General features: G+C 68.7%; 1 protein-coding gene across 1 annotated transcript; it reads left to right on the forward strand.

Annotated features, from left to right (window-relative positions):
• The first annotated feature begins 2036 nt into the window (after positions 1-2036).
• Positions 2037-27496, forward strand: KMT2D (lysine methyltransferase 2D). Its single transcript, XM_017836613.1, has 54 exons — positions 2037-2041; positions 2097-2347; positions 2429-2526; positions 2615-2780; positions 2899-3064; positions 3148-3262; positions 3348-3505; positions 3632-4542; positions 4778-4912; positions 5001-5851; positions 6029-6142; positions 6503-6613; positions 6715-6819; positions 7030-7211; positions 7303-7467; positions 7882-7988; positions 8081-8122; positions 8230-8445; positions 8531-8674; positions 8760-8876; positions 9246-9370; positions 9462-9651; positions 10111-10185; positions 10504-10608; positions 10739-10912; positions 11214-11298; positions 11411-11655; positions 11931-12004; positions 12083-12133; positions 12274-13932; positions 14085-14258; positions 14340-14488; positions 14700-16765; positions 16857-16980; positions 17071-17158; positions 17337-17403; positions 17524-17756; positions 18038-20491; positions 20612-21211; positions 21292-21435; positions 21517-21681; positions 21769-21925; positions 22008-22089; positions 22183-22358; positions 22682-22830; positions 22937-23072; positions 23158-23294; positions 23634-24798; positions 25047-25183; positions 25306-25436; positions 25807-26092; positions 26527-26600; positions 26703-26811; positions 26925-27496. Exons 1-54 carry the CDS (start codon positions 2037-2039, stop codon positions 27015-27017), a joined length of 16038 nt encoding a protein of 5345 aa, XP_017692102.1. The 3' UTR covers positions 27018-27496.

Genomic DNA, 27496 nt, shown 5'->3' on the forward strand with positions numbered 1-27496 from the left:
CGCCCCGGGCCGCGGGGGGCCCCCCCCCCCCCCCCCCCCCGCCCCGGGCCGCGGGGGGCCCCCCCCCCCCCCCCCCCCCGCCCCGGTCCGCGGCGGTCCCCCCCCGCCCTCACCCCCGTCTCCCCGAAGGACCCAGCGCGGCGGCGGCCCCGGCGGGGCGGGCGGGGCGGGGCGGGGGCGGGCGGCGGGACCTACTTTCCTCTGGAAATGGCCGCGCCGGGGAGCACCGAACGCCCCGCGCCCCGAGGCCCGTCGGCGTAGGGCGGCCGCGGGGGGTGAGCACCGGGCGGGGGGCGGGGGGCGGCCCCGCCGCGGGGCCCGCGCGGGCGGGACGGGCCCCGGCGGCCCCGGAAGGAGCGGCCCCCGCGGCCGAGCGGGGCTCGGGCCGCGCCGCCTCCGCCGCTGCCCGGTAAGGCCTGGCCGGGGCCCGGCGCGGAGAGCGCGGCCCCCACCCCCTCCGCCTTTGTGCCCGGTAGCGGCGGGGCCCGGGCGGCCGAGGCGGGGGTACGGCCGGGCCCGGCGCGCGGGGCCCGGTGCCGGTGCCCGCGTAGGCCGCGGCGGGGCCGGGGCTCCGGGCCTGGCCGGCCCGACCCCCACCTGTCGCACCGGAGAGCGGGGAGAGCGCGGCCCGAGGGCACCGGGGAGGGTTGGGGGGTGTCCCCGCGTGGTGGTTCGGACTCCCTGGGGCCGCGGGCCGATCCCCCCCCCCCAAAGGGCTCGGGGCCTTTCCGGGGGGGCTCGAATCCCCCCGGGACCACCGGGAACCGGAGCGGGGGGGTTGCGGGGTGGGTTGGCCCCTACCCCGTGGCCGGGACCCCGCGGGGGGCTCCCTCCGTCCCCCCCGCGCCCTCGCAGGGTTTTGGGGTGCCGGAGCTGCCCCGGTGCGTTCCTCCCCTTCCCGCTGCCCCGGGCTCTGGGTTGAGGCCACCCCGGGCCCGCGGGACCCCCCCCAGATCTTCCCCTTCCCCGTGTGTGGCTCATGGTCGGGTTTGGGGTCCCCTTTGCTGCCCCCCCACCCCCCGCAGCCGGCCGGGGCCCCTCTGGGTTTTTGGGGTGCACGTGAAGCAGTGGTGGGAGGGGGTGGCTGCACATCGGGGCTTGGACCCCCTTCCGTCTTTGGGCGTCGTGTTTTGGGGTGGGTTCTCCTCGCCCCAGACCCATCCCGGGACTCCCCGGTGCTGCGCATGGTCTGTGCTGGGCCTGGGGAAACTGAAGCATGGGCAGGTGCCGGTGGAGGGGACCCTGGTTTATGCTGCACCCCAAATCCCCCCTCATGGCCCCCGCGTGGGAGGCATTGGGTGTGCTCCTGGGAGGGTCCTGGGGGTCCTCAGGAGTCCCAGTGTTCAGTGGAGCCGGAGTCACCAAGCCACCCCCCCGAGGGGTTTAATCGAGGTCACTCTGGGGGTTTGGCTGCCTCAGATGTGCTGAGGTGTCTCTGCACTGTCCCCACCCAGCCCTGGGGGGAACCTGGAGGGTTCCCCCCAGGAACGGTGTGATGGGGGACAGGGAGGACCCCTGTGGTGTGTGGGGGGGTCTCCTGGACCCCCAGGGAGCCAGGATCTGCTCCCAGAGGACACTCCCAGCTTGGGACCCCACAAACTTGCCTTGGGGCAGTGACAGGAAGGGGCTGCCCTGTCCTTTGGGTGTGCGGTCACGGGGGGCTGCGGGGGGGCCGGGGAAGGCCCCAATGTCCCTGTGCTGACAGATTCCCCCCCCCTACAGCCGCGGCCCCCCCAGGGACGCCGGAGGCAGGATGGACGAACAGAAGGCGCCCAGCGAGGAGAAGGACTCGGCTGCGCCAGGTGAGCGCAGGGCCAGATTTGGGGGGGCTGTCCCTGTCCCTGTACCCCCCCCGCGGTGGTGACACCCCCTCTCCCCGCAGCTGATGGGGCCGTGGCCTCGGAGGAGATGGGCAGCGCGGAGGGGGACCCCCTGAAACCTCCCGAAGGAGCCTCCGCGGGGCCGGAGCCGGAGAGCACGGACACGAAGGGACCTCCTGAGACTGGCAGGTGAGGGCAGGGGGGCACAGGGGTGGCATGGAGCTGGTGGGGGGGCATCCCAAATGTCCCTGACACCCCAAGTTTCCCCCCTCCCAGCCCGCCGGGCCGCCGCTGCGCCCTCTGCAACTGTGGGGACTGGAGCCCGCACGGGCAGTGGGAGCTGCAGCGCTTCGAGCCGGTGCCCGACTGGCCCGAGCGGCTGGTGGGCAACAACCCCCCCGAGGGGCCTGGCCAGCCCCCCCCGGGGTCCGGCCAACCCCCCCCGGAGCCGGAGCTGGCGGGCGACAACCCGGTGCAGATCGGCTTCTCCGAGGGGCTGACCCCGGCGCAGCTCTTCGAGCCGACAGGTGAGCGGGATCACGGCACCGGGGTCCCCGTCCCACCGCTCCAGGTGTCCCCAGGCTGTCCCTGACGCCCCCTCCCCACAGGGCACTGCTGGGTGCATCGCTGCTGCGCGGCCTGGGCGGCCGGCGCGGGGCCGGAGGCGGCCGCCGTGGCCAGAGCTGTTTTCTCAGGGATCTCACAGGTGAGCGGTTGGATCCGGGGGGGGCTGTGGGGGCTCGGCCGGGCCCCCCCCGCAGCAGCACTGACCACCCAGGCTCCTGTCCCCTCAGAAATGTGAACGCTGCGGGCGGGCGGGGGCCACCATCCCGTGCCGGGCGGCCGCCGGCTGCTCCCGCCTCTACCACTTCCCCTGCGCCGCCGCCAGCGGCTGCTTCCAGTCCACCAAGACCCTGCGGCTGCTCTGCCCCGAGCACGTGGCCGAGGCCCTGGAGATGGGTGCGTGCGGGCTGGGGACGACCCCCTGGGTGCTGGGACCCTCCCACCCCCCTGCGGGGTGCCAGGAGGGTGGGACCCCATGAGGAGGTGGCCCTGATCCCCCGTCTCCCCCTGGCAGAGGACGCGCGGTGCCACGTGTGCGCCGGGCCGGGCGACCTGCGGGACCTGGTGCTGTGCACGGGCTGTGGGCAGCACTTCCACGGAGCCTGCCTGGACACGGCCCCGACGCCCCACGGGCGCTCGGGCTGGCGGTGCCCCGAGTGCAGAGCGTGCCAAACCTGCAGGTGAGCCCCCAGCCCCGCCGTGGGGGGAGTGGGGACGCACCCAGGGAGGGGTCCCCACCCTCATGTGCCCATTCCCCCCACAGGCAGCCCGGCCAGGACTCCACAATGGTGGTCTGTGGGGCCTGTGGCAAGGGCTACCACACCTTCTGCGTGGATCCAGCCAGCCAGGGCCTCCCCACCGGCTCCTGGAAGTGCAAGGTGCGTCCTGCTCTCGCTTGGGGTGGGGTATGGGGTGCCTGCCCCCTCCCTGCTCCCCCTGACACGCCTCTGTTCCCCCCACCAGAACTGCCAGGTCTGTTCCGAGTGTGGCCGGTGCCCTGTGGGGCTCGACCCTGGCTGCCAGGGGTCCACGGTGTGTGGGGGCTGCCAGGGGGGCTGCACTGCAGCCGCTACCCCTGTGGCACCAGGACACTCACCACAGCCTGAGTCGCCCGCCCAGACGTGAGTGGGGATGGGGGGCTGGTTATAGGGGGGCGTCAGGCTCTTTGTGGGTGAGGGGATGTGTCCTGCAGCCCTGGGGACCAGGTGGCCTGATCCCCACTCCCCTAACCTGGTGTCCCCCCCCAGCTTGGAGCCCCCCAGCTGCAGCGAGCTGACGGATGTGCCCGTCCCCCCACCTGAGCTGGAGCCTGTGGGGGGTGATGAGGAGACACAGCCCCTCCCAGACCCCAAGGAGGCACCCCTGGACCCCAAGGAGGAACCCCCAGAACCGAAGGAGGCACCCCCGGACCCCAAGGAGGCCACCCCGGGTGATGGCGGGTCTCCTCCTGGCGAGCTGACCCCTGTGGAAGTGCCCCCCAGTGAAGAGCCCCCCTGTGAACAGCCCCTTGATGAAATGCCCCCTGACATTCAGCCCCTTGACGTGCAGCCCCCCAACATTCAGCCCCTTGACGTGCAGCCCCCCAACATTCAGCCCCTTGACATGCAGCCCCCCGACATTCAGCCCCCTGACGTGCAGCCCTCTGAGGAGCCCCCTCCTCTCGTGCTGCCCCCCGAGGAGCCCCCCTCTGAGGAACTGCCCCTCGAGAGACCACCCCTTGCTGAGCTGCCCGCTGACAGGCCCCCCCTCGAGGAGGTGCCCCCCAGTGAACGACCCCCCGATGAGCTGCCCCTCGACATCCCTCCCCTCAGTGAGCCGCCCCCTGAGAACCCACCCCTCGAGAAGTTGCCCCCCCATGAACTGCTCCCTGAGGAGCTGCCCATCAACGAATCGCCCCCTGACGAGCTGCCCCCCAATGAGTCGCCCCCCAAGTCTCCCCCCAGCGAGCTGCCCCTTGAAGAGCTGCCCCCCGATGAGCTGCCCCCCAATGAACCACCCCCCGACGAGTTGCCCTCTGGGGAACCTCCTCCCGAAGTTCTGCCCCCCGAAGAGCCTCCCCCCGACAAGCTGAGCCCCGAAGAGCCTCCCCCTGATGAGCTGCCCCCTGAAGAGCCACTCCCCAGTGAGCTGCCCTCCGAGGAGGACCTGAAGCCACCAGGTAATTTGGGGACCTTTCACTCTGTCTCCTTTCCCTTTTTCTCCTGTGGGTGTGGGGGTCTCACACTGGGGGCTTCTCAGCAGCACTGGCTTTGCCTGACCCTCATTTCCCCTGTTTTGGGGTACATGGGGAGCTCGGTGGGGGGGGTGTGTTCTTGTCTCTTGGCCCCAGGCTGGGTGGCACAGGGGGTGGAGGGGACCCCTGTCACCCCCTCACCCATGTCCCCATCCCACAGGTCTCCTTCCCGAGGTGGCAGTGGCAGAGGAAGCACCAGCCCTGGCTCCGGAGGTGCCCCCCGAGGAGGAGATGGAGCTGGAGCCGGAGCCCTCGCTGCCCCCTGAGATGACCCCTCCACCCTCAGCTCCCCCAGGTTGGTCTCGGGGCACACTGGGGTTGGGGGAATGGTTGTCTCTGGGTGGGGGGGCTCTGATGTCACCGTCCCCCCTTTCCCCCCCCAGCTCTCCGCGCCATCTCTCCCGTGCGACCCCCAGACCCCTCCCCTGACGCCAAGGAGGACGAGGTGCCCGAACCTCCCACCCCAGCCCTGCCCGAGCCCCCTGGCAGCCCCGGCACCGCCATGGACACCGAGCCCCCCGGCTCCCCACCACCCCCCCTGGGCTCCCCTGTCGTCACCCTGGCCCCCGCCGAGCCCCCCGAGGACGAGGAGATGGAGACGGCCGGTGGTGAGGGGGAGTCCCCAGCCAGCCCCCCCGGAGATGCCCCCCCTGGCAGCCCAGCCCCGGAGCTGGGGCCCTTCCCGGGCCTGCCTGAGGAGGAGGAAGAGGAGGAGGAAGAGGCGCCGAGGCTGGAGCGGGAGGGCACCAGCGGCAGCTCCCCGCCGCTGAGCGAGGAGGATGCGGTGGAGGAAGGCCGGGCTGGGGGGGACCCCGAAGCCAAGGGGTCCCCCCTCCTCCTGGAGCCGGAGGAACTGGGCCCCGAGACCCCCATGGAGGTGTGCACCGCCGGCGAGAAGCTGCTGGGGCACGGGGACGAGGGGTGCCCCGAGCCCCCTGCCCTGCGCCCGCGGCCCGACATCCTCAACGAGATCTCCAACCTGAGCCAGGGGGACACGAGCAGCAGCTTCCCCGGCTCGGAGCCGCTGCTGGGCTCCCCGGACCCCGAGGGCGGGGGGTCGCTGTCCCCCGAGCTGGGCCCGGCCTCGGCCGACGCCAGCCTGCAGAAGGAGGACGGGGGGTCGCTGCCCTTGGGCGCCGAGACCGACGACTCGCTGCTGTTCGAGCCGGCAGCCAAGGGCGACGGGGACAAGGGCCGGCGCCGCAGCTCCCCGGGGCGCTCCCGGGTCAAGCAGGTACTGGGGATTTCAGTGGGATCCCCCCACCCTCAGGGCCCCACCGGGGCCGTACCCCCTCCCCGGGCTGGCAAGTAGGCGAGGGCCGGGCCTGGGATGGGGGCTGTGCCCCTCCACTGCATGGGGGTCTGGCTGGACCCCCCAGAACTGTAACCCCCCCTCTCCCCTCGGCCGTAGGGTCGCAGCAGCAGCTTCCCTGGGCGGAGGCGCCCCCGAGGGGGGTCCCACGGGGGCCGGGGCCGGGGCCGTGCACGCCTGAAGTCGACCACCTCGTCCGTTGACACTTTAGCAGTAAGGCTGGGCTGGGGCAGGAGTGGGGGGCAGGGGGGTCCCCAGCTGTTAGGTGGTAGGGGTGAAGGCCAAGAGTTTCCCCCCATCCCCTTCCCTGCCATCCCAGTCCCTCAGAAAGGTTTGGGAGTCCTCGAGGGTGGGGTGGGTGGGGGGTCTCATGGGAGGTGTGGCTGCCTGGGGTTTTACTGAGTCTGGGGGCTTCACCCTACAAGACCAGGGCAGGCATGGAGCTTCCCCTTGGAGAGGGGGTCTACTGTCTGCGTGTTCCTGTGTCCCCCAGTCCAGCACTAGACTGCCTGGTACCCCCCAAATTGCACAGAGAGGGGGACCTCGGTGCTGAGCCCCCCACTCTGTCCCCAGCTCGCCGACGTGGAGAGCTCGCCCAGCAAGGAGGAGGACGAGGACGATGACGACACCATGCAGAACACGGTCGTCCTCTTCTCCAACACCGACAAGTTTGTGCTCATGCAGGTAACTGGGGCACGGCAGGACAGACAGACAGAAGGGGTGGGACAGGCTCTGTGTCCCTCCCACTGCCAGCTGCTGTCCCCTCACTCCTGACCTCCCCCCAGGACATGTGCGTGGTGTGCGGCAGCTTCGGGCGCGGGGCCGAGGGGCATCTCCTCGCCTGCTCCCAGTGCTCCCAGTGCTACCACCCCTACTGTGTCAACAGCAAGGTGAGGAGGGGGCCTGGGACCCCTGTCCCCGTAGCACCACACTGTGCCCCTCGGGGACTGGCCGTGCCCCATGGGACACACACAGGGTCGTGCCCGGCGTGTCCCCCGGCCATGCCGAGCCACTCGGGTGTCCTCCATGGCCACGCCGAGCGCAAGGACCCCCGTGGCCACGCCCAGGGCTCACATGGCTGCCACCCCTCACATCCCCAGATCACCAAGGTGATGCTGCTGAAGGGCTGGCGCTGCGTGGAGTGCATCGTGTGCGAGGTGTGCGGCAAAGCCTCGGACCCCTCGCGCCTGCTGCTCTGCGACGACTGCGACATCAGCTACCACACCTACTGCCTGGACCCCCCGCTGCAGACCGTGCCCAAGGGCGGCTGGAAGTGCAAGAGGTGCGTGGCGGGGCAGGAAGGGGTGTCCAAGGGGGCGTCCGAGCCGGCGCTGACCCCTCAGACCCCCCTCCCTCCCTCCCTCCCTTCCCAGGTGTGTGTGCTGTGTGCAGTGCGGGGCCGCGTCCCCCGGGTTCCACTGCGAGTGGCAGAACAACTACACCCACTGCGCGCCCTGTGCCAGCCTTGTCGCGTGCCCCTTCTGCCGCGAGAAGTACGTGGAGGACGACCTGCTCATCCAGTGCCGGCACTGCGATCGGTGAGCAACGCTGAGGGTGCTGGGACTGCTCAGCCTGGAGAAGAGGAGGCTGAGGGGAGACTCATCGCAGTCTGATCTCAGTGGTGACCAGTGACAGGACCCGAGGGAACGGCCTGAAGTTGGGTCAGGGGAGGTTTAGGTTGGATATTAGAAAAAGGTTGTTCTCCCAGAGGATGGTTGGGCACTCAGCAGGCTCCCCAGGGCAGTCGGCACAGCACCAAGGCTGCCAGAGCTCAAGGAGTGTTGGGATGATATTCTCAGGCACATGGCGGGATTTTGGGTTGTCCTGTGCAGGGCTGAGGGTTGGACTTGATGATCCTTGTGGGTCCCTTCCAACTTGGCATATTCTGTGATTCTGTAAAGTTTGGGGTCCCCGGGGGTGCCGTGGTGTGTGACAGGTCCCCCTGCCCGCAGGTGGCTGCACGCGGCGTGCGACAGCCTCTTCACTGAGGAGGAGGTGGAGCAGGCTGCGGATGAAGGCTTCGACTGCAGCGCCTGCCAGCCCTACGTGATCAAACCTGGTGAGCTCACGGGGTGTAGGGAACCCAGAGAAGGGCTTGGGGGACATTTGTGGGATGTGGGGACTCACCTGCCCCTCTGCTTTCCTATACAGTGCCCGTGCCTCCCGCGGAGATGGCCAAGGCCAAGGATCCGGGTACGTGCGGTGCCATGACAGTGCCACGGGCTCCCCGCTGCCGTACCCGCTTCTGGCCACGCACCCAGCCCTGGCATTTGTCCCCAACGTGCTGTTTGTTCCCCCAGAGCCGCAGTATTTCCGCTTCGAGGGCGTGTGGCTGACGGAGACGGGCATGGCCGTGCTGCGCAACCTGACCCTGTCGCCCCTGCACAAGCGGCGGCAGCGCAAGGGCCGCCCCGGCGCCCTCAACGGGGATGGGGGGCTCGAGGGGGGCGACCCCCTGGGCCCCGAGGACAAGAAGGACGGTGACCTGGACACCGACGAGCTGCTCAAGGCTGAGGGTGGGTGTTCCCGGCGTGAGAGCTGGGTGGGTGCAGTGTTGGGGGTGCCAGAGGACCCCACTGAAGTGTCCTCCCCCCGTGGCAGTGGGTGTGGAGCACATGGAGTGCGAGATCAAGCTGGAGGCTCCGGCCAGCCCCGACCGCGACGTCGGCGCCGACGGGGACTCGGGGAAGGGGCTGGAGGACCCCGAGGAGTGCAAGAAGAGGAAGCGCAAGCCGTACCGGCCCGGTGAGTGCCCCCCAGGCCCTGACCCCCCTCAGGCCCTGCTGTGACCCCTCCTGGGCACGCTGTGATCCCCCCCTCTGCCCCCCAGGCATCGGCGGGTTCATGGTGCGGCAGCGCAAGTCCCACACGCGGCTCAAGAAGGTGCCGGCGGTGCCGGCGGACGTGGGGCGTGAGGGGCTGAGCACCGAGGGGCACCCCGAGGATGGTAGGGCCCGCTGGCACCCCTTCCCTCCTTTTCCCTTTTCTCCTTCCTTCCTTTACCCCTTCCCTCCTTTTCCCTTTTCCCCTTCCCTCCTTTTCCCTTTTCTCCTTCCTTCCTTTACCCCTTCCCTCCTTTTCCCTTTCTTCCTTCCCTCTTCCCTTTTCAGCTCCTTTCTTTCTCTTTTCAACCCTTTCCTCTCTCCCTTTTTCCTTCTCTTTTTCTTTCCCCTTCCCTTTTCCCCCTCTTTTTCCTTTCCCTTCTCATCCCCTGGGATGTGGAGGACACACACTGCTGTGACGGTGCCGGTGGCTTGGGAACAGCCCCAGGCCCTTTCTGGGAGGTGTGTGTTCATTCCTGGGGGGGCTCTTGCAGGGGCTCCGGGCGATGTCCCGGCCGAGGCTGGCCTGGATCCGGGTTCGGGAGAGGGGGACGAGAAGAAGAAACGCCGGGGACGGAAGAAAAGCAAGTTGGAGGACATGTTCCCCCCGTACCTGCAGGTGGGGTGGATGGAGGGGGTTGAGGTGGCCTGGGGGTGCGGGGGGTGGACAGAGGGGCCCCCCTGATGCTGACAGAACCTCTCTGCTCCAGGAGGCGTTTTTCGGGAAGGCGCTGATGGACCTGAGCCGGAAGGCGCTGCTGGCAGCGGGCGGGGTGGGGGACGGGACCGCCCGCCCCTCCCTGGGCCAGGGCGCCCCAAGGCCCAAGGGGGACCCCAACCTGGCTGGGGCACTGCAGGGAGCCCCCCCGGACAGGAGGGAGACCCCCACCCACCCCCGAGGTGAGTGAGGCCAGGAGCGAGGACGCTGGATGTTGTTGAGGGTCATAGGGGGTCCTGGGGTTTTTGGGGGCTTTCAGGGTTTTTTGGTGGTCCCTGAGGTGGTTGGGGGTTTTTGAGGGTCCTTGGGGTTTTTGGGGGTCATTGAGATTGTTGGTGGTCTCTGGGGCTTTTGGGAGTTATTGGGAGTCATTGGTGCTGTTGGGGATCCCTGGTGTTGTTTTGGGGTGGTTGGGGATTTTTTGGGTCCTGAGGATTGTTGGGGGTGGTTGGGGGAGACCCCCATTGTGAGGACCTGCTGTAGACACTGGGGCTTGTTCGAGGATGCCGTGGACTGTGGGGGGTTGACATCGAGGGGTGTAGGAGGTCTCTGGGATTCAGGGGTGACCTCGGGGGATCCAGGGGTGACCCTGGGGAGGCTGGGGGGTCCTGCCCCCCCCAATGAGTCCTGGTGCCCTGCAGGGGATGACAGCACCGATGGCAGCGCCGCCGCTCCCGACGACGATGGCAAGGACGATGCGAAGGCCGAGGACCTGGGTTAGCCCCTGGGACCCCCGCGGGACCCCCCAGCAGCGGAGTCCTCCCCCGGGGGCTGGAGCGCCCACAACCATCGAGACGGAACTCTATGGTTGAGGGGATCCGCTCTAGGCAGGGCTGAACTCTATGGTTCCGCCCATGTGATTCCCATGGCGCTGGTGACCATAGAGTGGCGCCTAGAGCGCCCCCGCGTGGCTCGGGGTCCTTGGAGGACCGAGGGACTCCTGTCCCTTTTTGGGATCGGGGGGCGATGGGTTCACATGGGGGTCTCCAACCCTGAGCCTGGGGCTGAAGACACCTCCTGATTCCTCCTCGCAGGGGCCGATGAGCCAAAGGATTCCCCAGACCCTGGGGACACCGAGAAACCGGCCACCCCGGGCGAGGGAGCGCTGAGCTCTGACCTCGACAAGATCCCCACGGAAGGTGAGACCACCCTCATCCACTGAAGTGAGGGCGGTCCCGGGGCCAGGACCCCCAGATTTCTCCTCTGCTTCCCACCAGTGTGGGTTTTGCACCTGGGATGGCTCAGCCTTTTTTGCCTTTGCCCCTGCAGAGCTGCCCAAGATGGAGAGCAAAGACGTGCAGCAGCTCTTCAAGGACGTGCTGGGCTCGGCGGAGCGGGGGGAGCAGCCCCTCAACTGCGTGGCCGGGGGGATGGAGGCCGGGCAGGACCCCGGCCGGGCACAGCGCCCCTTCCTGCAAGGAGACCTCCAGCTCTCGGGGCAGGGTGGGTGGAACTGGCAGGGCCACCGTGGGCTGGGAGGGCCTGGATGGTGGGGAGAAGGGCAGGACTCGCTGCCAACCCCCCAGAAAGCCAAAGTGGTGGGGTTGAGCTGCTCAGAGAGCAGCACAGTGCCTGTGGTACCAGAGAGCCAGGGCTCCTGCCTGTTCCCAGTTGCTCTGGGGGTGAACGTGGGAGGCGTTTTGGGGGATGCTGTATTTTCTGGGGGCTGCTGGGACCCTCAGGGCAGGCACAGGCTTGAGCCCCAACCCTGCCCTCCCTCCAACCTGTCTCCTTTCCCTCTCAGGGAGCGTTTCCCTGGGCTCACTCTCCGGATCCGTCTCCTTGGACTCGTATTCGGGGGTCTGCCCGTCCCCGTTCCTCGATAGCAGGTACGTGGGGGAGCTGGGGGTGGTCTCCTTGGAGGGATTGAAGCCTGGGGTGTTGTGGGACACCTTCTTCCCTCACACCCTGACGATCCTTGACACTCTCCCCTCCACGCAGGGAGCGGAGCGGCTTCTTCAGCCCAGACCACTGCGAGCCCGAGAGCCCCTGGGCCAGCAGCTCGGCTGCCACCACCCCCTCGACCCCCACAACGCCCACGACAGAGGGGGAGGGCGATGGCCTGTCCTACAACCAGCGCAGCCTCCAGCGCTGGGAGAAGGACGAGGAGCTGGGCGAGCTCTCCACCATCTCCCCCGTCCTCTACGCCAACATGAACTTCCCCAATCTCAAGCAGGATTATCCAGGTAGGGCTCTGGGGGGGCTGTGGCTCTGGGGGGGGGCTGCAACCGCCTTTTTGGGGTGAGGGTGGAGGGTCTGGGTGCAGCGTGACCCCCTCTGATCCATGTTTGGAGGGGAGATCCCAGCTGCTCTGGCACTGAAGTGTTTCCTGCAGCTCCTGGGCATGAGGCTGTCCCCACGCGAGAGGGGACAATGTCACCCACCCAGGGTGTGGGTGGGCTCGTCAGGTCCGGGCTAAGGTTGTTTTTGTCCCCTCCATCTGCTCGTACCGGACTCCCAGACTGGTCGAGCCGCTGCAAGCAGATCATGAAGCTCTGGAGGAAGGTCCCTGCCACGGACAAAGCCCCGTATTTGGTGAGTGCCGGGGGGTCAGCGGGGTGGGGGGCCGGGGCGCCGGGGGCTGCGAGTCAGCTGGCTTCGTGTCTTTGTTAGCAAAAGGCCAAAGATAACCGGGCGGCTCATCGCATCAACAAGGTGCAGAAGGTACGTCCGGCGCGGGGAGGTGCCCGGCGGCCCCGGCCCAGCTCTGGGGGGACGTGGTGTGCCCACCCCAGCCCCGTGTCCGGCCCGCAGGGAGGGCAGGAGGGGGTCCCGCAGCCCTGACGGGCCGGCTCTCTCCGCAGCAGGCCGAGAGCCAGATCAACAAGCAGACCAAAGGGGAGGGACTGCGCAAGCCGGAGAGGCCCTCGCTGCACCTGCGGATCCCGGTGCCGCCGGGGGCACAACCCGTCTACATCAGCAGCCCCCCCGCCGCCGGAGAGGGCTTCCTGAAGCCCCCGGCGGGTGCCGGAGCGGGGCCGGAGTCTCCCAGCGAGCTTTTCCTCAAGCTCCCGCCCCAGTCCCCCGCCCAAGTGCCTTCGCACGACCCCTACGGCGCCTACGCGTTGGAGCCCCGCTTCCCCTCGCCCCTGGGCCAGAGCCCCACGGCGGGCGCTGCCTTCCAGCCCTTCCCTGGCCAGCCCCAGCCCCTCACTGCCCCCCGTGCCCCTCCCGACTTCCACCCCACGCCCCCCGGAACCCCCCGGCACCAGCCCGGCACCCCAGACCCTTTCCTGAAGCCCCGCTGCCCCTCCTTGGACAACCTCTCGATGCCGGGGAGCCCCGGGGCGCGGCCCCCCGAGGCCCTGCTCTCTCCCTTGCCTTTCGGGGAGCAGAAGAAGGGTCTGGAGGTGAAGAAGGAGGAAGGGGGGAGCCTGGGGGTCTGCTCACCCGGCTATGCCTCCGCCATGGGCTACGGGGACTCCCCGGGCGGCCCCCACCTCTCGGCTGCGGAGCTGAAGGCGGCCGACGTCTTCAAAGCCCCCATGACCCCACGGGTCTCTCAGGTAGAGCCGCAGAGCCCGGGGCTGGGGCACCGGCCCCCCGACCCCCACCCCTTGGCCCCCTCGCCCCCCGGCCACCCCGATCTCTACCGCCAGTCCCCCTACCTGGACCCCTACTCGCAGCCCCCGCTGACGCCCCGGCTGCAGCCCCCCGAGGCCTGCTGTGCCCTCCCGCCCCGCTCCCTGCCCTCCGAGCCCTTCTCCCGCGTCCCCGCCAGCCCCCAGTCCCAGTCCAGCTCCCAGTCACCCCTCACCCCCCGCCCGCTCTCCAACGAAGCCTTCTGCCAGTCCCCCGTCACCCCCCGCTTCCAGTCCCCCGATCCCTACTCCCAGCCGCCCTCCCGGCCCCAATCCCGGGACCCCTTCACCCCCCTGCACAAACCCCCCCGGCCGCAGATGCCGGAGCCGGGGTTCAAGCCTGGCGGGGGTTTTGGGGGTGCCCCAGCGGGTGAGCCCCATGCCAAGGCACCGGCGGGGCCGCAGCCGCCCTTCTCTCGCTCCCCCGGCGCCAGCGTCTTCCCGGGCAGCCAGACCCCCATGCGCTTCACCTTCCCCCCGGCCGTCTCGGAGCCGCTCAAGGGCTCCCCGTCCCACCAGCCCCATGGGATCAACAGCCATTACGGCTCTGGCAAGCCCCAGAGCTCGGCCTATGCCTCGTCCCCCGGCTTCCACCAGGCCGGCAGCCCCCTGGGCCCGGGCACGGCTGCCCCCGACACCTACAACCTCTCGCCCCTGCGGCCCCCATCAGTGCTGCCGCCGCAGCCCCCGGCCCCCCCGCAGCAGCAGGACCCTTCCGGAGCCTTCCTGCCCCGCGCTGCGCTGGGACCGACGGCCGACAAGAGGGAGGAGGCAGCCGTGGGGCTCTCGGTGCCCCCGAACCGGGACCTGGCGGAGCTGCCCGGCGGCCAGGATGGGGCCCTCGGCACCATGAGCCAGTCGGAGCTGGAGAAGCAGCGGCAGGTGAGGGCTCGCTGGTGATCCCACCGCGTCCATCCGGGTTTGGAAGGGGACGTGAGGGAGGAGCTGGGACCTGTGGAGGCATTGAAGGCCACCTGGGTCTTGCTGGTTTCACTCCTATTTCCGCTCTCGGCTCTAACACTTGGTTCTCCCAGCGCCAGCGGCTCCGGGAGCTGCTTATCCGGCAGCAGATCCAGCGGAACAGCCTGCGGCAGGAGAAGGAGAGTGCAGCCGCTGCCGCCACCTCCTCGCCCGCCGCCTGGGCCCCCGAGGCCGCCGGGCAGGGCTTCGAGCTGAGCCGGGGCATGGCCCCCTACCAGCCAGCACAGGTGGGAGAGCCGGGTCAGGGCGTGTGCAGGGGGGTGACACGACTGGTGGAGGGGTGACACCGTCTCATTCCTTCCTTCCAGGACAAGGGACTCCTCGGGACCTTGGCCACAGCAGCTGGCGCCGGGAAGCTGCCCGGCTCCGTCATGGTGCAGGCGGCGTTTCCCCAGGACGAGCGGCTCTCCCGGCCCCCACCAGCGGCCACCCCGGCCACACTGGACATCAACGGGCGGTGGGTGCCCCGTGACAGGGTGGTGGGCCCAGTGCGGCAGGGTGGGAGCCAGCAGGGATCACCCTGGTGGGGTGTGTGTCCCCAGTTTGTGGGGAGCGCCCCAGAGTGGCAGTGAATTCTTGGGTGACTGGAGCGGTCCAAGGGAGGTGGGACTTGGTGCATCGGGGCTGTGGCCGTGCCGAGCCGGTACCAACATCACGGTGTCTTCCAGGGCGACAGTGGGGCCCCCCCAGGCCTTCTACCCCCGCGGGGTCTTCCCAGCACCATCCCCGCAGCAGCAGCAGCACCTCTGGCAGCAACAGCAGCAACAGGCGGCCGTGGCGGCCCTGCGGCTTCCCGTGACCTCCCGCTTCGCCCCCCCGGCTGCCGGGACCCCCATGGGCAGCCTGGGCACCCGCCTGCCAGCCCCCGCCGAGGCCGTGCCCCCCTTGTCCACCACCCTGGGCGCTCCCTTCATCGAGCTGCGACACAACGTGCAGAAGGGACCCGGGGGGGTCGTGGGGTCCCCCTTTGCCCCCCAGGCGCCCCGGCCTCGCTTCTTCCTGCCCGGGGAGGAGGGCACCGCCCAGGCCCTCTGCACCCCCGTCGTGCCCATGCAGGCGCTGCCACCCCAGAAGGTTCCGGCGCCGCTCCCGCCCGCGTCCCCGCAGGGAGCAGAGATGGGCAACAGCCACCAGCAGCCCCACGCCAAGGTGGCCCCCCCGCCACTGCCGGCCCCCACCCTGGAGCTGCAGCACGTCCCCCCCCGCCCGCTGTCCTCGGGCACTGCCCTGCGCCCCGAGGGTCCCAAGGATGGCCCCGCTCCAGACCCGGCACCGGCCCCAGGGAAGAGCCACCTGAGCCTGGAGGGGGCACGGCTGCCCTGCGAGGTGCCCGTGGAGCCCGATTTGGATGACGACTTCGGCTCCCACAAGGACTTGGAAGATGACGATGATTTGGCCAACCTGAGCCTGGATCCGGACGTGGCCAAGGGGGACGATGATTTGGACAACCTGGACAGCCTGGAGACAGCAGACCCCCACCTCGACGACCTGCTGAACGGTGACGAGTTCGACCTGCTGGCCTACACCGACCCCGAGCTGGACACCGGGGACAAGAAGGACATCTTCAACGAGCACCTGCGCCTGGTCGAGTCGGCCAACGAGAAAGCCGAGCGCGAGGCCCAGCTCAAGACGGAGCCGCCACCGCCCACCTTGAAGCTCCCCGACCCCGGGGACAGCAAAGATGTGACCCCATCTGCGGAGAACCAGGAGGTGCCCAAGGAAGGGCTGGTGCCCAGTGCGAGCTTGGGACCCTCTGCCTGCCCCACGGGCGCCGTGCTGGCCCCTGACCCGGCTTTCAAGGCGCAGGGTGCGGAGGCAAAGCCCGGCTCGCTGCCCACCGAGGTGAAGCCCAAGCTGGAGGATGGTTGCCTGAAGACCTCGCCCTGCCAGTTCACTGGCCCCGAGCGGCTCCCGGTGCCCGTCAAGTCGGAGGGGCTGCAGGGCACCGACAAAATCTCTGCCTCGCTGGGGCTGAGCCTCAAACCCGGCCAGACCCTCCTGAGCCCCAGCACCGGCCCCGCTCGCCTCGGCCTGACTCAGTTCCCCAACAGCGGCCACGCCGGTGTCCCCGTGCCGGACAAGGACCCCTACACTGCCCCCGGCCGTGGGCTGGCCCCTGCCCAGCTTGGCAGCCAGAGCAACCCCTTGCTGGAGAAGTTTGAGCTGGACAGCGGAGCGCTGGGGCTGGGCAGCGCCCGGCACTCGCCGGCGGATGACCTGGACAAGATGGAGAGTTCGCTGGTGGCCAGTGAGCTGCCGCTGCTCATCGAGGACCTGCTGGAGCACGAGAAGAAGGAGCTGCAGAAGAAGCAGCAGATGTCGGCCCACCTGCCCCGCAGCACCCCCCACCTCCCGGCCCCAGGGCACCCCATGCTGCACACGGGGGCGGCTGGGCAGCCCCCCGAGGGGCAGCCGCCCCGCCTGGGCGCCCCTCAGACCCCCCTCCAGCTGGGGCTGGTGGCCCGGCCGCCACTGATGCCACCGCAGCCCCCCCGGCTCGGTGCACCCCAGCAGGGCCCGGCGCTGGCCCCCCACATGGGCATGGCCTCGGGGCAGCCCCACGTGCTGGCATCCCCACATGGGGTGCAGGTGGCCCTGGGGCAGCCGCAGCAGAGCCAGCAGCAGGTGCTGGTGCAGAAGCCGATGGCCGGGGTGCAGCCCCCCACCCTGGGCCTGAAGCCCCCCCAGCTCGTCATGCAGCAGCAGTTGGCCAACAGCTTCTTCCCAGACACAGGTAGGACCTGTGGGTGGTGGTCTGGGGGAGCGTGGGGCTGTTTTGGGTGGAGTGTGTAGGGCTGAGCGTGTTGTGACCTGTCTCGCGGCAGACCTGGACAAGTTTGCGGCTGAGGACATCATGGACCCCATTGCCAAGGCCAAGATGGTGGCACTGAAGGGCATCAAGAAGGTGATGGCTCAGGGCAGCATCGGGGTGGCCCCAGGCATGAACAGGTAAGGGGCACAAAGGTTGTGGGGCACGGGCAGGGATGGGCAGAGTGCCTTGGCTCCAGCTGACCCCCATCTCTGTGTCTCCCTCCAAAGGCAACAGGTTTCCCTGCTGGCCCAGCGGCTCTCAGGGGGCCCAGCAGTCTCTGAGATGCAGAACCACTTGCTGGCAGGGAGTGGGCAGGTGAGTGGGGTATCTGGGGTGGGGAGTACAGAGGTCTCTTATGTCTGCCTGGCTTGGTGCTCAGCACCCTGCCAGGCTGGAGCCTCTCTGGCCGGTGGGTTTATGTCTCCCTGGGGAGGTGAGGCCTGTGGGGAGGGCACAGGGAGGCACATGTCCCCAACATTCCTCTCTCTGGCAGGAGCGAAGCGGCACAGACCCAACCCAGGCTCGGCCCAACCCACCCACCTTCGCACAGGGCGTCATCAGTGAGTACGGGGGGGCCTGGGGTGGTGAGCTCACCCTGCCCCTGGGAGCCGGGTCCCCGCTCACCCCGAGTCCCTGCTGACCCGAGATCCCTGCTGATGAGCCCTCTCCCCACTCCACAGACGAGGCTGACCAGCGGCAGTACGAGGAGTGGCTGTTCCACACGCAGCAGCTGCTGCAGATGCAGCTGAAGGTGCTGGAGGAGCAGATCGGGGCTCACCGCAAGTCCCGCAAGGCGCTCTGTGCCAAGCAGCGCACGGCCAAGAAGGCCGGCAGGGAGTTCCCCGAGGCCGACGCCGAGAAGCTGAAGCTGGTGACGGAGCAGCAGAGTAAGATCCAGAAGCAGCTGGACCAGGTAGGGCCCTGCATGTGGGTGGGAGCCTCGTCCTCGGTGCAAACGCTATGTCCCTGGCACCCTGTGCCATCCCCAGTGCAAACGTGATGTCCTCAGTGCTAATGTGCCATTCCTGGCCACAGGTGGCATGCTGTTCTTGGCACTAACTCCTTGCTGTCCCGGGCACTAACACCGTGCCATTCCTGGTGCTAACGTTCCCCTGTCCCCAGCAGTAATGCCGTGCCATCCCCGGCACTAACACCCCACCGTTCCCGGTGCTGATGCCCCGCTGTCCCCGGCAGGTGCGGAAGCAGCAGAAGGAACACACCAACCTCATGGCCGAGTACCGCAACAAGCAGCAGCAGCACCAGCACCAGGCCTCGGCCGTGATGGCCCTGAGCCCCTCGCAGAGCCCCCGCCTCATGTCCAAGCTCCCGGGGCAGCTCCTCTCGGCACACGGGGTGCAGCAGCCCGGGGGGGCCGTGGTGGGAGCGCAGGGCCTCGGGCAGCAGCCGGGGCAGCCCGGGGGGCTGCGCCTGTCCCAGGGCGGTGTGTCCATGGCCGTGCAGCAGGGCCTGTCCTTCATGGGGCAGCAGGCCATGGGGAACGCCCCGGGACCCGGCTCCTCCAGCGCCTTCTTCGCCGGGAACCCCGCGCTGCGCGGGCTGGCCGCCGACAGCCGCCTGATGCAGGAGCGGCAGCTCCAGAGGATGCAGCTGGCGCAGAAGCTGCAGCAGCAGAACATGCTGGGACAGGTGTCACTGCCACAGCAGCAGCAGCAGCAGCCGGGTGTGATGGGACAGAGCTCCATGCAGCAACCAGGTGTGATGGGACAGGTGTCGCTGCAGCAGCCGGGGGTGATGGGACAAGTGCCCATGCAGCAACAGGGTGTGATGGGACAGACCCCCATGCAGCAGCCAGGAGTGATGGGACAGGCGTCCATGCAGCAATCAGGTGTGATGGGACAGGCATCAATGCAGCAATCAGGTGTGATGGGACAGACGTCACTGCAGCAATCAGGTGTCATGGCACAAGCATCGATGCAGCAACAGGGCGTGATGGGTCAAGCCTCCATGCAGCAGCCCGGTGTGATGGGACAGGCATCGCTGCAGCAGCCCGGTGTGATGGGACAGGCATCCATGCAGCAACAGGGCGTGCTGGCCCAGGCAGCCATGCAGCAGCCGGGTGTGATGGGACAGACGTCGATGCAGCAACAGGGCATGATGGGCCAGGCGTCCATGCAGCAGCAGGGTGTGATGGGACAGAGCTCGATGCAGCCACAGAGCATCATGGCCCAGACGTCCATGCAGCAGCCAGGCATGATGGGACAAGCTTCAATGCAACAGGCAGGTGTGATGGCGCAGACGTCGATGCAGCAACCGGGCATGATGAGCCAGGCGTCCCTGCAGCAGCCGGGGGCACTGGGCCAGGCCCCCATGCAGCCAACGGCCGTGGCGGGGCAGCCCGGCCTGCTGGGGCAGCAGCAGCAGCCCCCGACCCCACAGCCCGGCGCGGGGGCTCAGCCCATGGTGCCGAAGGCCGGGGGGCTGCTGGGCAGCCAGCAGAGCCTGCTGGTGCAGCAGCTCTCGCCCCAGCAGCAGCCGGGCGTGCTGGGCCACGCGCCGGCACCGGGGCTGCAGCACCAGCCCATGCTGGGCCACCCCCAGCCCCAGCGCCAGGTGCTCCTGGCCCCCCACCAGCAGCGGGTGCTGGGCTCGCCCCAGCTGGCACCGCAGACTCCGGGGATGCTGAGCCACCGGCTCGTGCTGTCCCAGCAGCTGGGACAGTCGCGGGCACTGCTGACCCCGCAGCAGCAGCAGCAGCAGCAGCAGCAGCAGAACTCGGCCCAGCCGGGCCTCCTGGGGCTGGGCCAGGGGCAGGCCTCGATCCAGCACTTTCCGCAGCACGGGGCGGGGGGCCAGGCCCCCTCTGTGCTGCACCTGAGTCAGGGAATGCAGCCGGCCCCGGCGGTCCTGGCTGCCAAGGACCAGCCCACGGGGGTGGATGGCAGCGCCCTGCCCGCCGAGGGCGGCGAGAGCGGGGGGCAGCTGCACGGGGAGCAGCAGGGACCCCTCAACCCCCAAGGGCTGGGGGGCCCGGAGACCGTGGCCCCCAAGCACCAGGCTGAGCTGGGGCAGGGCCAGCAGCTCCTCTTGGCCTCCCCACAGCCGGGAATGCTGCGGGCAGCCCCTGGGCAGCAGGGTACCCTGCTCGCCCCGCCGCTGCAGAGCCCCGGGGCCGCCCACCCCGAGCTGTCCCAGCAGCACGGGGACACGGCCGGGGTGGCGGAGCCGCCGCTGGGCTGCGGGACGGGCCCGGCACCGGGCATGGTGCCGGCACCGCGGCCCCCGGAGCAGCCGGGCAAGGGGCCGGCAGGGACCCTGCAGGGGCAGCCCCAGCCCCCGCGGCTCCAGAGCCCCGGGCAGCACAAAGCAGGGCCGGCACCGGGCACGGCCACGCTCCCCCCGGCGCTCCTGGGGCAGGTGCCGGGGCCGGTGATGGGCCAGATCCGGGCGCAGCTCCAGGGTGTCCTGGCCAAGAACCCGCAGCTGCGGCACCTGACGCCGCAGCAGCAGCAGCAGCTCCAGGCCCTCCTGGTGCAGCGGCACCAGCAGAGCCTCCTGCAGCAGAGCCAGGCACTCCGGACCCCCGGCCCCTTCCCCGGGCAGGCCCCGGACTACGGCTCGCCCGCCGCCCGCCAGCCCCCTCGCCCCATGGGGTCCCTCTTCCAGCCCCGGCCGGGCACCCCGGCAGAGGCACAGACCAGCTTTGCTGCCGAGCCGGGGCGGGCGCTGCCAGGGCAGCCCCCTCAGCAGCCCCCCCAGCAGCCCCTGGCAGAGCTGGTGCAGGCAGCCCTGGCTGCCCGCGGCCCCCAGCCCGGCCTTGTCCGCCTCCCCACTCCACCGGCCCCCTCGCCCCTGGGCTGTGCCCCCCAGCACGTGGCCAGCCCCGAGCAGAGCCCCCAAGAGCCAAAGAAGACGTCACCGGGGGTCCCGGCCTCGACCCCCAGCCCTGCAGTGCCCACAGAGCCGGGGCTGACGCCCACGCCGAGCGCTGCCCTCCCTGACCCAGCACGTGGCCCCTGGGACCCCGAGGCGCCCGGGGTGGACCCAGCCGACCCCAGCGAGATCCACATCAATGGGGCAGTGCCAGAGGGGGCCCCTGTGGCAGGCGAAGGCCCCCAGGTGTTGGTGAAGCAGGAGCCGAAGGAGGAGGCGGCAGCAGCGGCGCAGTGTGAGCTGGACGGAGACGAGACGGCAAAACCGGAGGCCAACGGGGACCCTGGGGCCGGCCAAGCCAACAGCCTGCTGGCCCCGGGCGGGCGCTCTGAGGCCGGGCACCTGCTGCTGCAGAAGCTGCTGCGGGCCAAGAACGTGCAGCTCTCAGCACAGAGCCCGGGCGAGCTCAATGGGCACACGGAGAGCCGGAGCGCCGGGATGGAGCCGCGGCCACAGCCGCTGCTGCTGGGCCGGGAGGTGAGTGGGGCAGGTCAGGCTGGGGGGCGATGGGCACGGGGCTGTGCCAGCACAGCTCACACCCCCCTCTCCCTCCCCAGGACCCCTCCATCGCCAGGAAGCCGGCGCCCACCAAGCCCAAGCGGGTGCAGAAAGGCAACGAGCGGATCCCGGCTTCCCGCAAGAAGCTGCGGAAGGATGAGGGGCTGCGTCCTGGCGAGGCCCTCATGAGGCAGCTGAAGCAGGTATGGCAGTGGGCTGGGGGGTGGTGGGGGCTCCCTTTCTGCCCCTGTGCCCCCCTCACCACCTCACCACTCTGCCCCCAGGAGCTGTCGCTGCTGCCGCTGACGGAGCCGACCATCACAGCCAACTTCAGCCTCTTTGCGCCCTTCGGCAGCAGCCCCATCAACGGGAAGAGCCAACTGCGGGGCGCCTTCGGCAGCGCCGTGCTCGACAGCGTCCCTGACTACTACTCCCAGCTGCTCACCAAGGTGAGGGAAGGGGTTCTTCACCTGTTGTCCCCTCAATCCAGGGGTCCTGGACCACCCTGCCGCACTCACCCCCCTGTCTCCCCCCAGAACAACCTCAGCAACCCGCCCACGCCGCCCTCCTCGCTGCCCCCCACACCCCCTCCCTCCGTGCAGCAGAAGATGGTGAACGGTGTCACGGCCCCCGAGGAACTGGGTGAGCAGCCCAAGGACACCGACCCAGCCCGCGAGCCCCACGGCCAGAAAGGTAAGCCTGGCTGGCACAGGGGTGGCACAGAGTCCCTGCCACCGCCTGTCACCCTCCCGTGACACCCGTCCCTTCCGCACAGACGCACCGGCTGTGGAGGTGAAGAGCCTGGACCTGCTGGCAGCTCTGCCCACCCCGCCACACAACCAGACCGAGGACGTCAGGTGAGACCCCGGCCAGGGTGACCTTCCGTGAGTGACACCAGCCCCCCCTGGGGTCACAGCAGCCCGTGGCCCCTGACACCTCCTTCCCTTCAGGATGGAGAGCGACGACGAGAGCGACTCCCCTGACAGCATCGTCCCTGCCTCGTCCCCCGAGAGCGTCCTGGGCGAGGAGCTGCTGCGATTCCCGCTGCTCAGCGAGGCCAAGCCGGAGCTGGAGGAGCGTGTGCTGTCTCCCATCATCCCCATCATCCCCCGGGCCAGTATCCCAGGTGGAATGGGCTGGGGATGGTGCATGGACCAGGGCAGGAGTGGTCTGTGGTCCGTATGGACCGAGCAGGAGGGGTTCAGTGGGATGTACAGTGCAGGGAAGGGGGTCTGGAGGGCATATGTTGGGTAGGAAGGGATGTGGGTGGGGCAGGAGGGGGTTCCTGGGATTTTGCAGAGCAGGGGATGGGTCCCTGCGGTGTGTGGGCTGAGGGAAATGGGTCTGGGGGGGATGGATTCCCTGCAGGGGTCTGGGGCAGCTGGGTGGGGTCAGAGGTGGCTGTTGGGGTGTCTGTGCAGCTCTGACCCCTCCCTCTCCCCACACCAGTGTTCCCTGACACGAAACCCTACGAGGCCGCAGAGCCCTTTGGGGCCCCCCCAGGGAAGGTGGGGGCAGCAGGCCCCGGAGCCCCGTGGGAGAAGGGCAAGAGCAGCGAGGTCTCTGTCATGCTGACAGTGTCCGCGGCGGCTGCCAAGGTGAGCGAGGGGATGGGGGGACGTGAGACGCTCTGGGGTCCTGGCGGTGGCCCCACATGGTGGCATCTGGGGCACCCTGCACCCATCCCATCCTTCTCTATCCCAGAACCTCAATGGGGTGATGGTGGCCATGGCTGAGCTGCTGAGTGTGAAGATCCCCAGCTCCTACGAGGTGCTGTTCCCCGACGGCCCCGTGCGAGTGGCCGTGGTCGAGGCCAAGAAGGTGGAGGCTGATATGGCTGGTGAGTGTCCTCCTTGTCCCTGTGGGCCCCCCGCAGCCCCAGGCTGGGACCACCCCCCGTGATGGGCTGTGCCTCCCTCTTCCAGGGATGCTCGGAGGGAAGGAGAAGGCGCTGGCTGGGAAGGTGCCAGACAGCAGCTCCGAGTGGCTGAAGCAGTTCGACGCGGTGCTGCCTGGGTACAGCCTCAAGGGCGAGCTGGACCTCCTGACACTGCTCAGACAGGTCAGTGGCTGCGGGGGTCCACTGGGACACTGAGAGAGGCGTATTGGGGTACCTGCAGGGCTGTGGCTGTGTTGGGGTGCAGGAGTGGAGGGGGGCTCTTTGGAACCAGGTGTTAACCATGTAGAGGTGTGAGGTGGTCCTTGTAGGTCCCCCCACGATTGCAGGGGGCTGTGATTCCTGGGTGGCTGGGTCTCCTCATGGAGAGGTGCTGAGTCTCCCAGGAAGGGATGCAGGTGATCCTTCTAGGGCTGGGAGCACGTGAGGTGCTCTGGGGTCCCTGCAGGTCCAAAGACCGCTCTTTGCAACACCCTGACCCATGACCCCCTCCCCATTCCACAGGAGAGCCCCGCACCTGAGAAGACCCTTCACCACTGCTACGTCAACAACGTGTCCAACCTGGACGTGCGGCAGCTCTCCGTCATGCCCCAGGAGCCCTCGCCCCCGCTGTCCCCCTCCGTCCCCTCCCCGTCCAGCCCTGCCGAGCCCACCAGGGTCCCCAACCCCGAGGTGGCCCACGAGGCCGCCCCGGCGTCGCCGCTGCTGCCGGCCCCCTCCCCGGCCCCCCAGGAGGAAGGGGCCGCAGCCCCCCACTCGCCGCCCCGTTTCAAGCCGCGCTCGCGGCCGCCCGAGGACGGGGACGAGGCGCGGCCGCGGCTGAAGAAGTGGAAGGGGGTGCGCTGGAAACGGCTGCGCTTCCTCGTCACCATCCAGAAAGGGGGGGCCAAGCGCGACGGCGACAAGGAGATCGCCGAGTTCATCGACAAGCTGGGCACCACCCTGCGCCCCGAGAAGGTGCCGCGGGACCTGCGCAAGTGCTGCTTCTGCCACGAGGAGGGCGACGGGGCCACGGACGGGCCGGCCCGCCTGCTCAACCTCGACCTCGACCTCTGGGTCCACCTGAACTGCGCCCTGTGGTCCACGGAGGTGTACGAGACGCAGGGCGGGGCCCTGATCAACGTGGAGGTGGCCCTGCACCGCGGGCTGCTCACCAAGTGCTCCCTGTGCCAGAAAACCGGCGCCACCAACAGCTGCAACCGCATCCGCTGCCCCAGCGTGTACCACTTCGCCTGCGCCATCCGCGCTAAGTGCATGTTCTTCAAGGACAAGACCATGCTGTGCCCCCTGCACAAGCTGAAGGGGCCCTGCGAGCAGGAGCTCAGCAGCTTCACCGTGTTCCGCCGCGTGTACATCGAGCGGGACGAGGTGAAGCAGATCGCCAGCATCATCCAGCGCGGGGAGCGGCTCCACATGTTCCGCGTGGGCGGGCTGGTCTTCCACGCCATCGGGCAGCTGCTGCCCCACCAGATGGCCGATTTCCACAGCGTCACCGCGCTCTACCCCGTGGGCTACGAGGCCACGCGCATCTACTGGAGCCTGCGGACCAACAACCGCCGCTGCTGCTACCGCTGCACCATCTGCGAGAACAACGGGCGCCCCGAGTTCGTCGTGCAGGTCATCGAGCAGGGCCTGGAGGATCTCGTCTTCTCTGACTCCTCACCACAAGGTGAGGAGTTGGGAGATGCCGGTGCTGGACTAGTGCCGGCGTTCATTGCCTGTCCCAGCGGTTGAGCCGCACCGGAACGCAACAGGGGATGGGGTGATGGGAGGTGACTTGAGCTGGGGGGTCCCCAATGGGTGCTCTGGTCTGGTTGGCGAGGTGGGTGATCAGTCAAAAGTCGGGCTTGATGATCTCAGAGGTCTCTTCCAACCTGATTAATGCTGGGATTCTGTGGTTCTCCCTTCCCTCGGCAGCCGTCTGGAACCGGATCATCGAGCCGGTGGCGATGATGAGGAAGGAGGCCGACATGCTGCGGCTCTTCCCTGAGTACCTGAAGGGCGAGGAGCTCTTCGGCCTCACGGTGCACGCGGTGCTGCGCATCGCCGAGTCGGTAGGTCCGGGGGAGGACGGGGGTCTCCCCTCCATACTGGAGGTCAGCCCTGCTGGGGAAGGGTCTGGTGGCCACCCTGGTGCTGCCACTCGACCCCCGGCCCTTCTGTGTCCCCTCGGCAGCTGCCGGGTGTTGAGAGCTGCCAGAACTACCTGTTCCGCTACGGGCGCCATCCCCTGATGGAGCTGCCACTGATGATCAACCCCACCGGCTGCGCCCGCTCCGAGCCCAAGATCCTCACCCATTACAAGAGGTAAGCGGGGCTGGGATCCCCCGGGACAGCTGGGATCTGCTGGGAGAGCTGGGATCCCCCAGGAGAGCTGGGATCTGTTGGGAGAGCCGGGATCTGCGGGGAGAGCTGGGATCTGCGGGGAGAGCTGGGATCTGCTGGGAGAGCTGGGATCTGCTGGGGGAGCCGGGATCCCCCAGGAGAGCTGGGATCTGCTGGGGGAGCCGGGATCCCCCAGGAGAGCTGGGATCTGCTGGGAGAGCCAGGATCCCCCAGGAGAGCTGGGATCTGCTGGGAGAGCCAGGATCCCCCAGGAGAGCTGGGATCTGCTGGGAGAGCCAGGATCCCTGGGGATCCCTCGGCTCTGACCCCTCTCATCCCCCCCCCTTGGCAGGCCCCACACCCTGAACAGCACAAGCATGTCCAAGGCCTACCAGAGCACGTTCACGGGCGAGACCAACACGCCCTACAGCAAACAGTTCGTGCACTCCAAGTCCTCCCAGTACCGGCGCCTGAAGACGGAGTGGAAGAACAACGTGTACCTGGCGCGCTCCCGCATCCAGGGGCTGGGGCTCTACGCGGCCAAGGACATCGAGAAGCACACGATGGTCATCGAGTACATCGGCACCATCATCCGCAACGAGGTGGCCAACCGGCGGGAGAAGATCTACGAGGAGCAGGTGGGGCTCTGGTGGGATGTGGGGGGTGTTTGGGGGGCACGTTGAAGGCTCTGGCGGGAGGTAGGGGGACCTGGGTGGGATGTTGGGGGCTCTGGTGGGATGTGGGGGGTGTTTGGGGGGCACGTTGAAGGCTCTGGCGGGAGGTAGGGGGACCTGGGTGGGATGTTGGGGGCTCTGGTGGGATGTGGGGGGTGTTTGGGGGGCACGTTGAAGGCTCTGGCGGGAGGTAGGGGGACCTGGGTGGGATGTTGGGGGCTCTGGTGGGATGTGGAGTGACTCAGTCGGGACGTGGAGGGGCTCAGAGGGGATGTTGGGGGCTCAGGTGGGACGTGGTCTCAGATGGGATATTGAGGGCTCTGGTGGGATATGAGGGTCTCAGGTGGGATGTGGGGACCTCGGTGCACCCCCTGACACCCTCTTGTCCCCCGTGGCAGAACCGTGGCATCTACATGTTCCGCATCAACAACGAGCACGTCATTGACGCCACACTGACGGGGGGCCCGGCCAGGTGAGCACGGGGGGGCTTTGGGATGGTGGGACCCCCCCGGAGGGAGCCGTGGTGTCCGTCTGTCCTGCCCCTGGGTCGGTTCTAACCTTCCACCTCCTCTAGGTACATCAACCACTCGTGTGCCCCGAACTGTGTGGCCGAAGTCGTGACCTTCGACAAGGAGGACAAGATCATCATCATCTCCAGCCGGCGCATCCCCAAGGGGGAGGAGGTCAGTGGGGGCCTGAGGGGGGGTCGGGGGGGGGCAGAGGGGGCTGGAGGGGGGGGCTGGAAGTGGGAGGACTGAGCTCTGCGCCGTAGGTGACTCCCCACTCCTCCCCTCAGCTCACCTACGACTACCAGTTCGACTTCGAGGACGATCAGCACAAGATCCCCTGCCACTGTGGAGCCTGGAATTGCAGGAAGTGGATGAACTAGCTGGGAAAAACGGGGCTGGGGGCCGCCACCCCCGCCTGGGAGACCTCGCCAAGCCCCTCCCCGGGGCCGCGGGAGGTGCCAGGGGCAGCCGGGCACGGAGGGAGGAGCGGCCGCGGCGCCGCCGGCCCTGCTCGGGCGGGACGGACAGACGGACGAACTGGCAACTCAGGGTTTTCTTTGCTTCGTCCTGCGAGGAAAAAAACAAACAAACAAACGGAGTGGGGGGCTCGGAAGCCCCCCCTTCAGCCCCCCCCCCCCGCCAGCCTCCCTCGTGGGGGAGCCACGGGGGAGCAGCGCCGGGCCCAGCGCGCGGAGCCGGCCCGGATATAACGATTATTTTATTCTATTTTATTTTATTTTATTTTGTTTTCGGTTCTTTTGGGTTTTTTGGTTGGTTTTTTTTTTTTTGGTTTTTTTTTTTTTGGTTTTTTTTTTTTTTTTAGAAACTAATAATATTTGCTCGCTAATTACCAAGGTAA

The sequence above is a fragment of the Lepidothrix coronata genome, unplaced genomic scaffold (assembly GCF_001604755.1).
Source record: "Lepidothrix coronata isolate B3197 unplaced genomic scaffold, Lepidothrix_coronata-1.0 Scaffold281, whole genome shotgun sequence".
Lineage (NCBI taxonomy): Eukaryota > Metazoa > Chordata > Aves > Passeriformes > Pipridae > Lepidothrix > Lepidothrix coronata.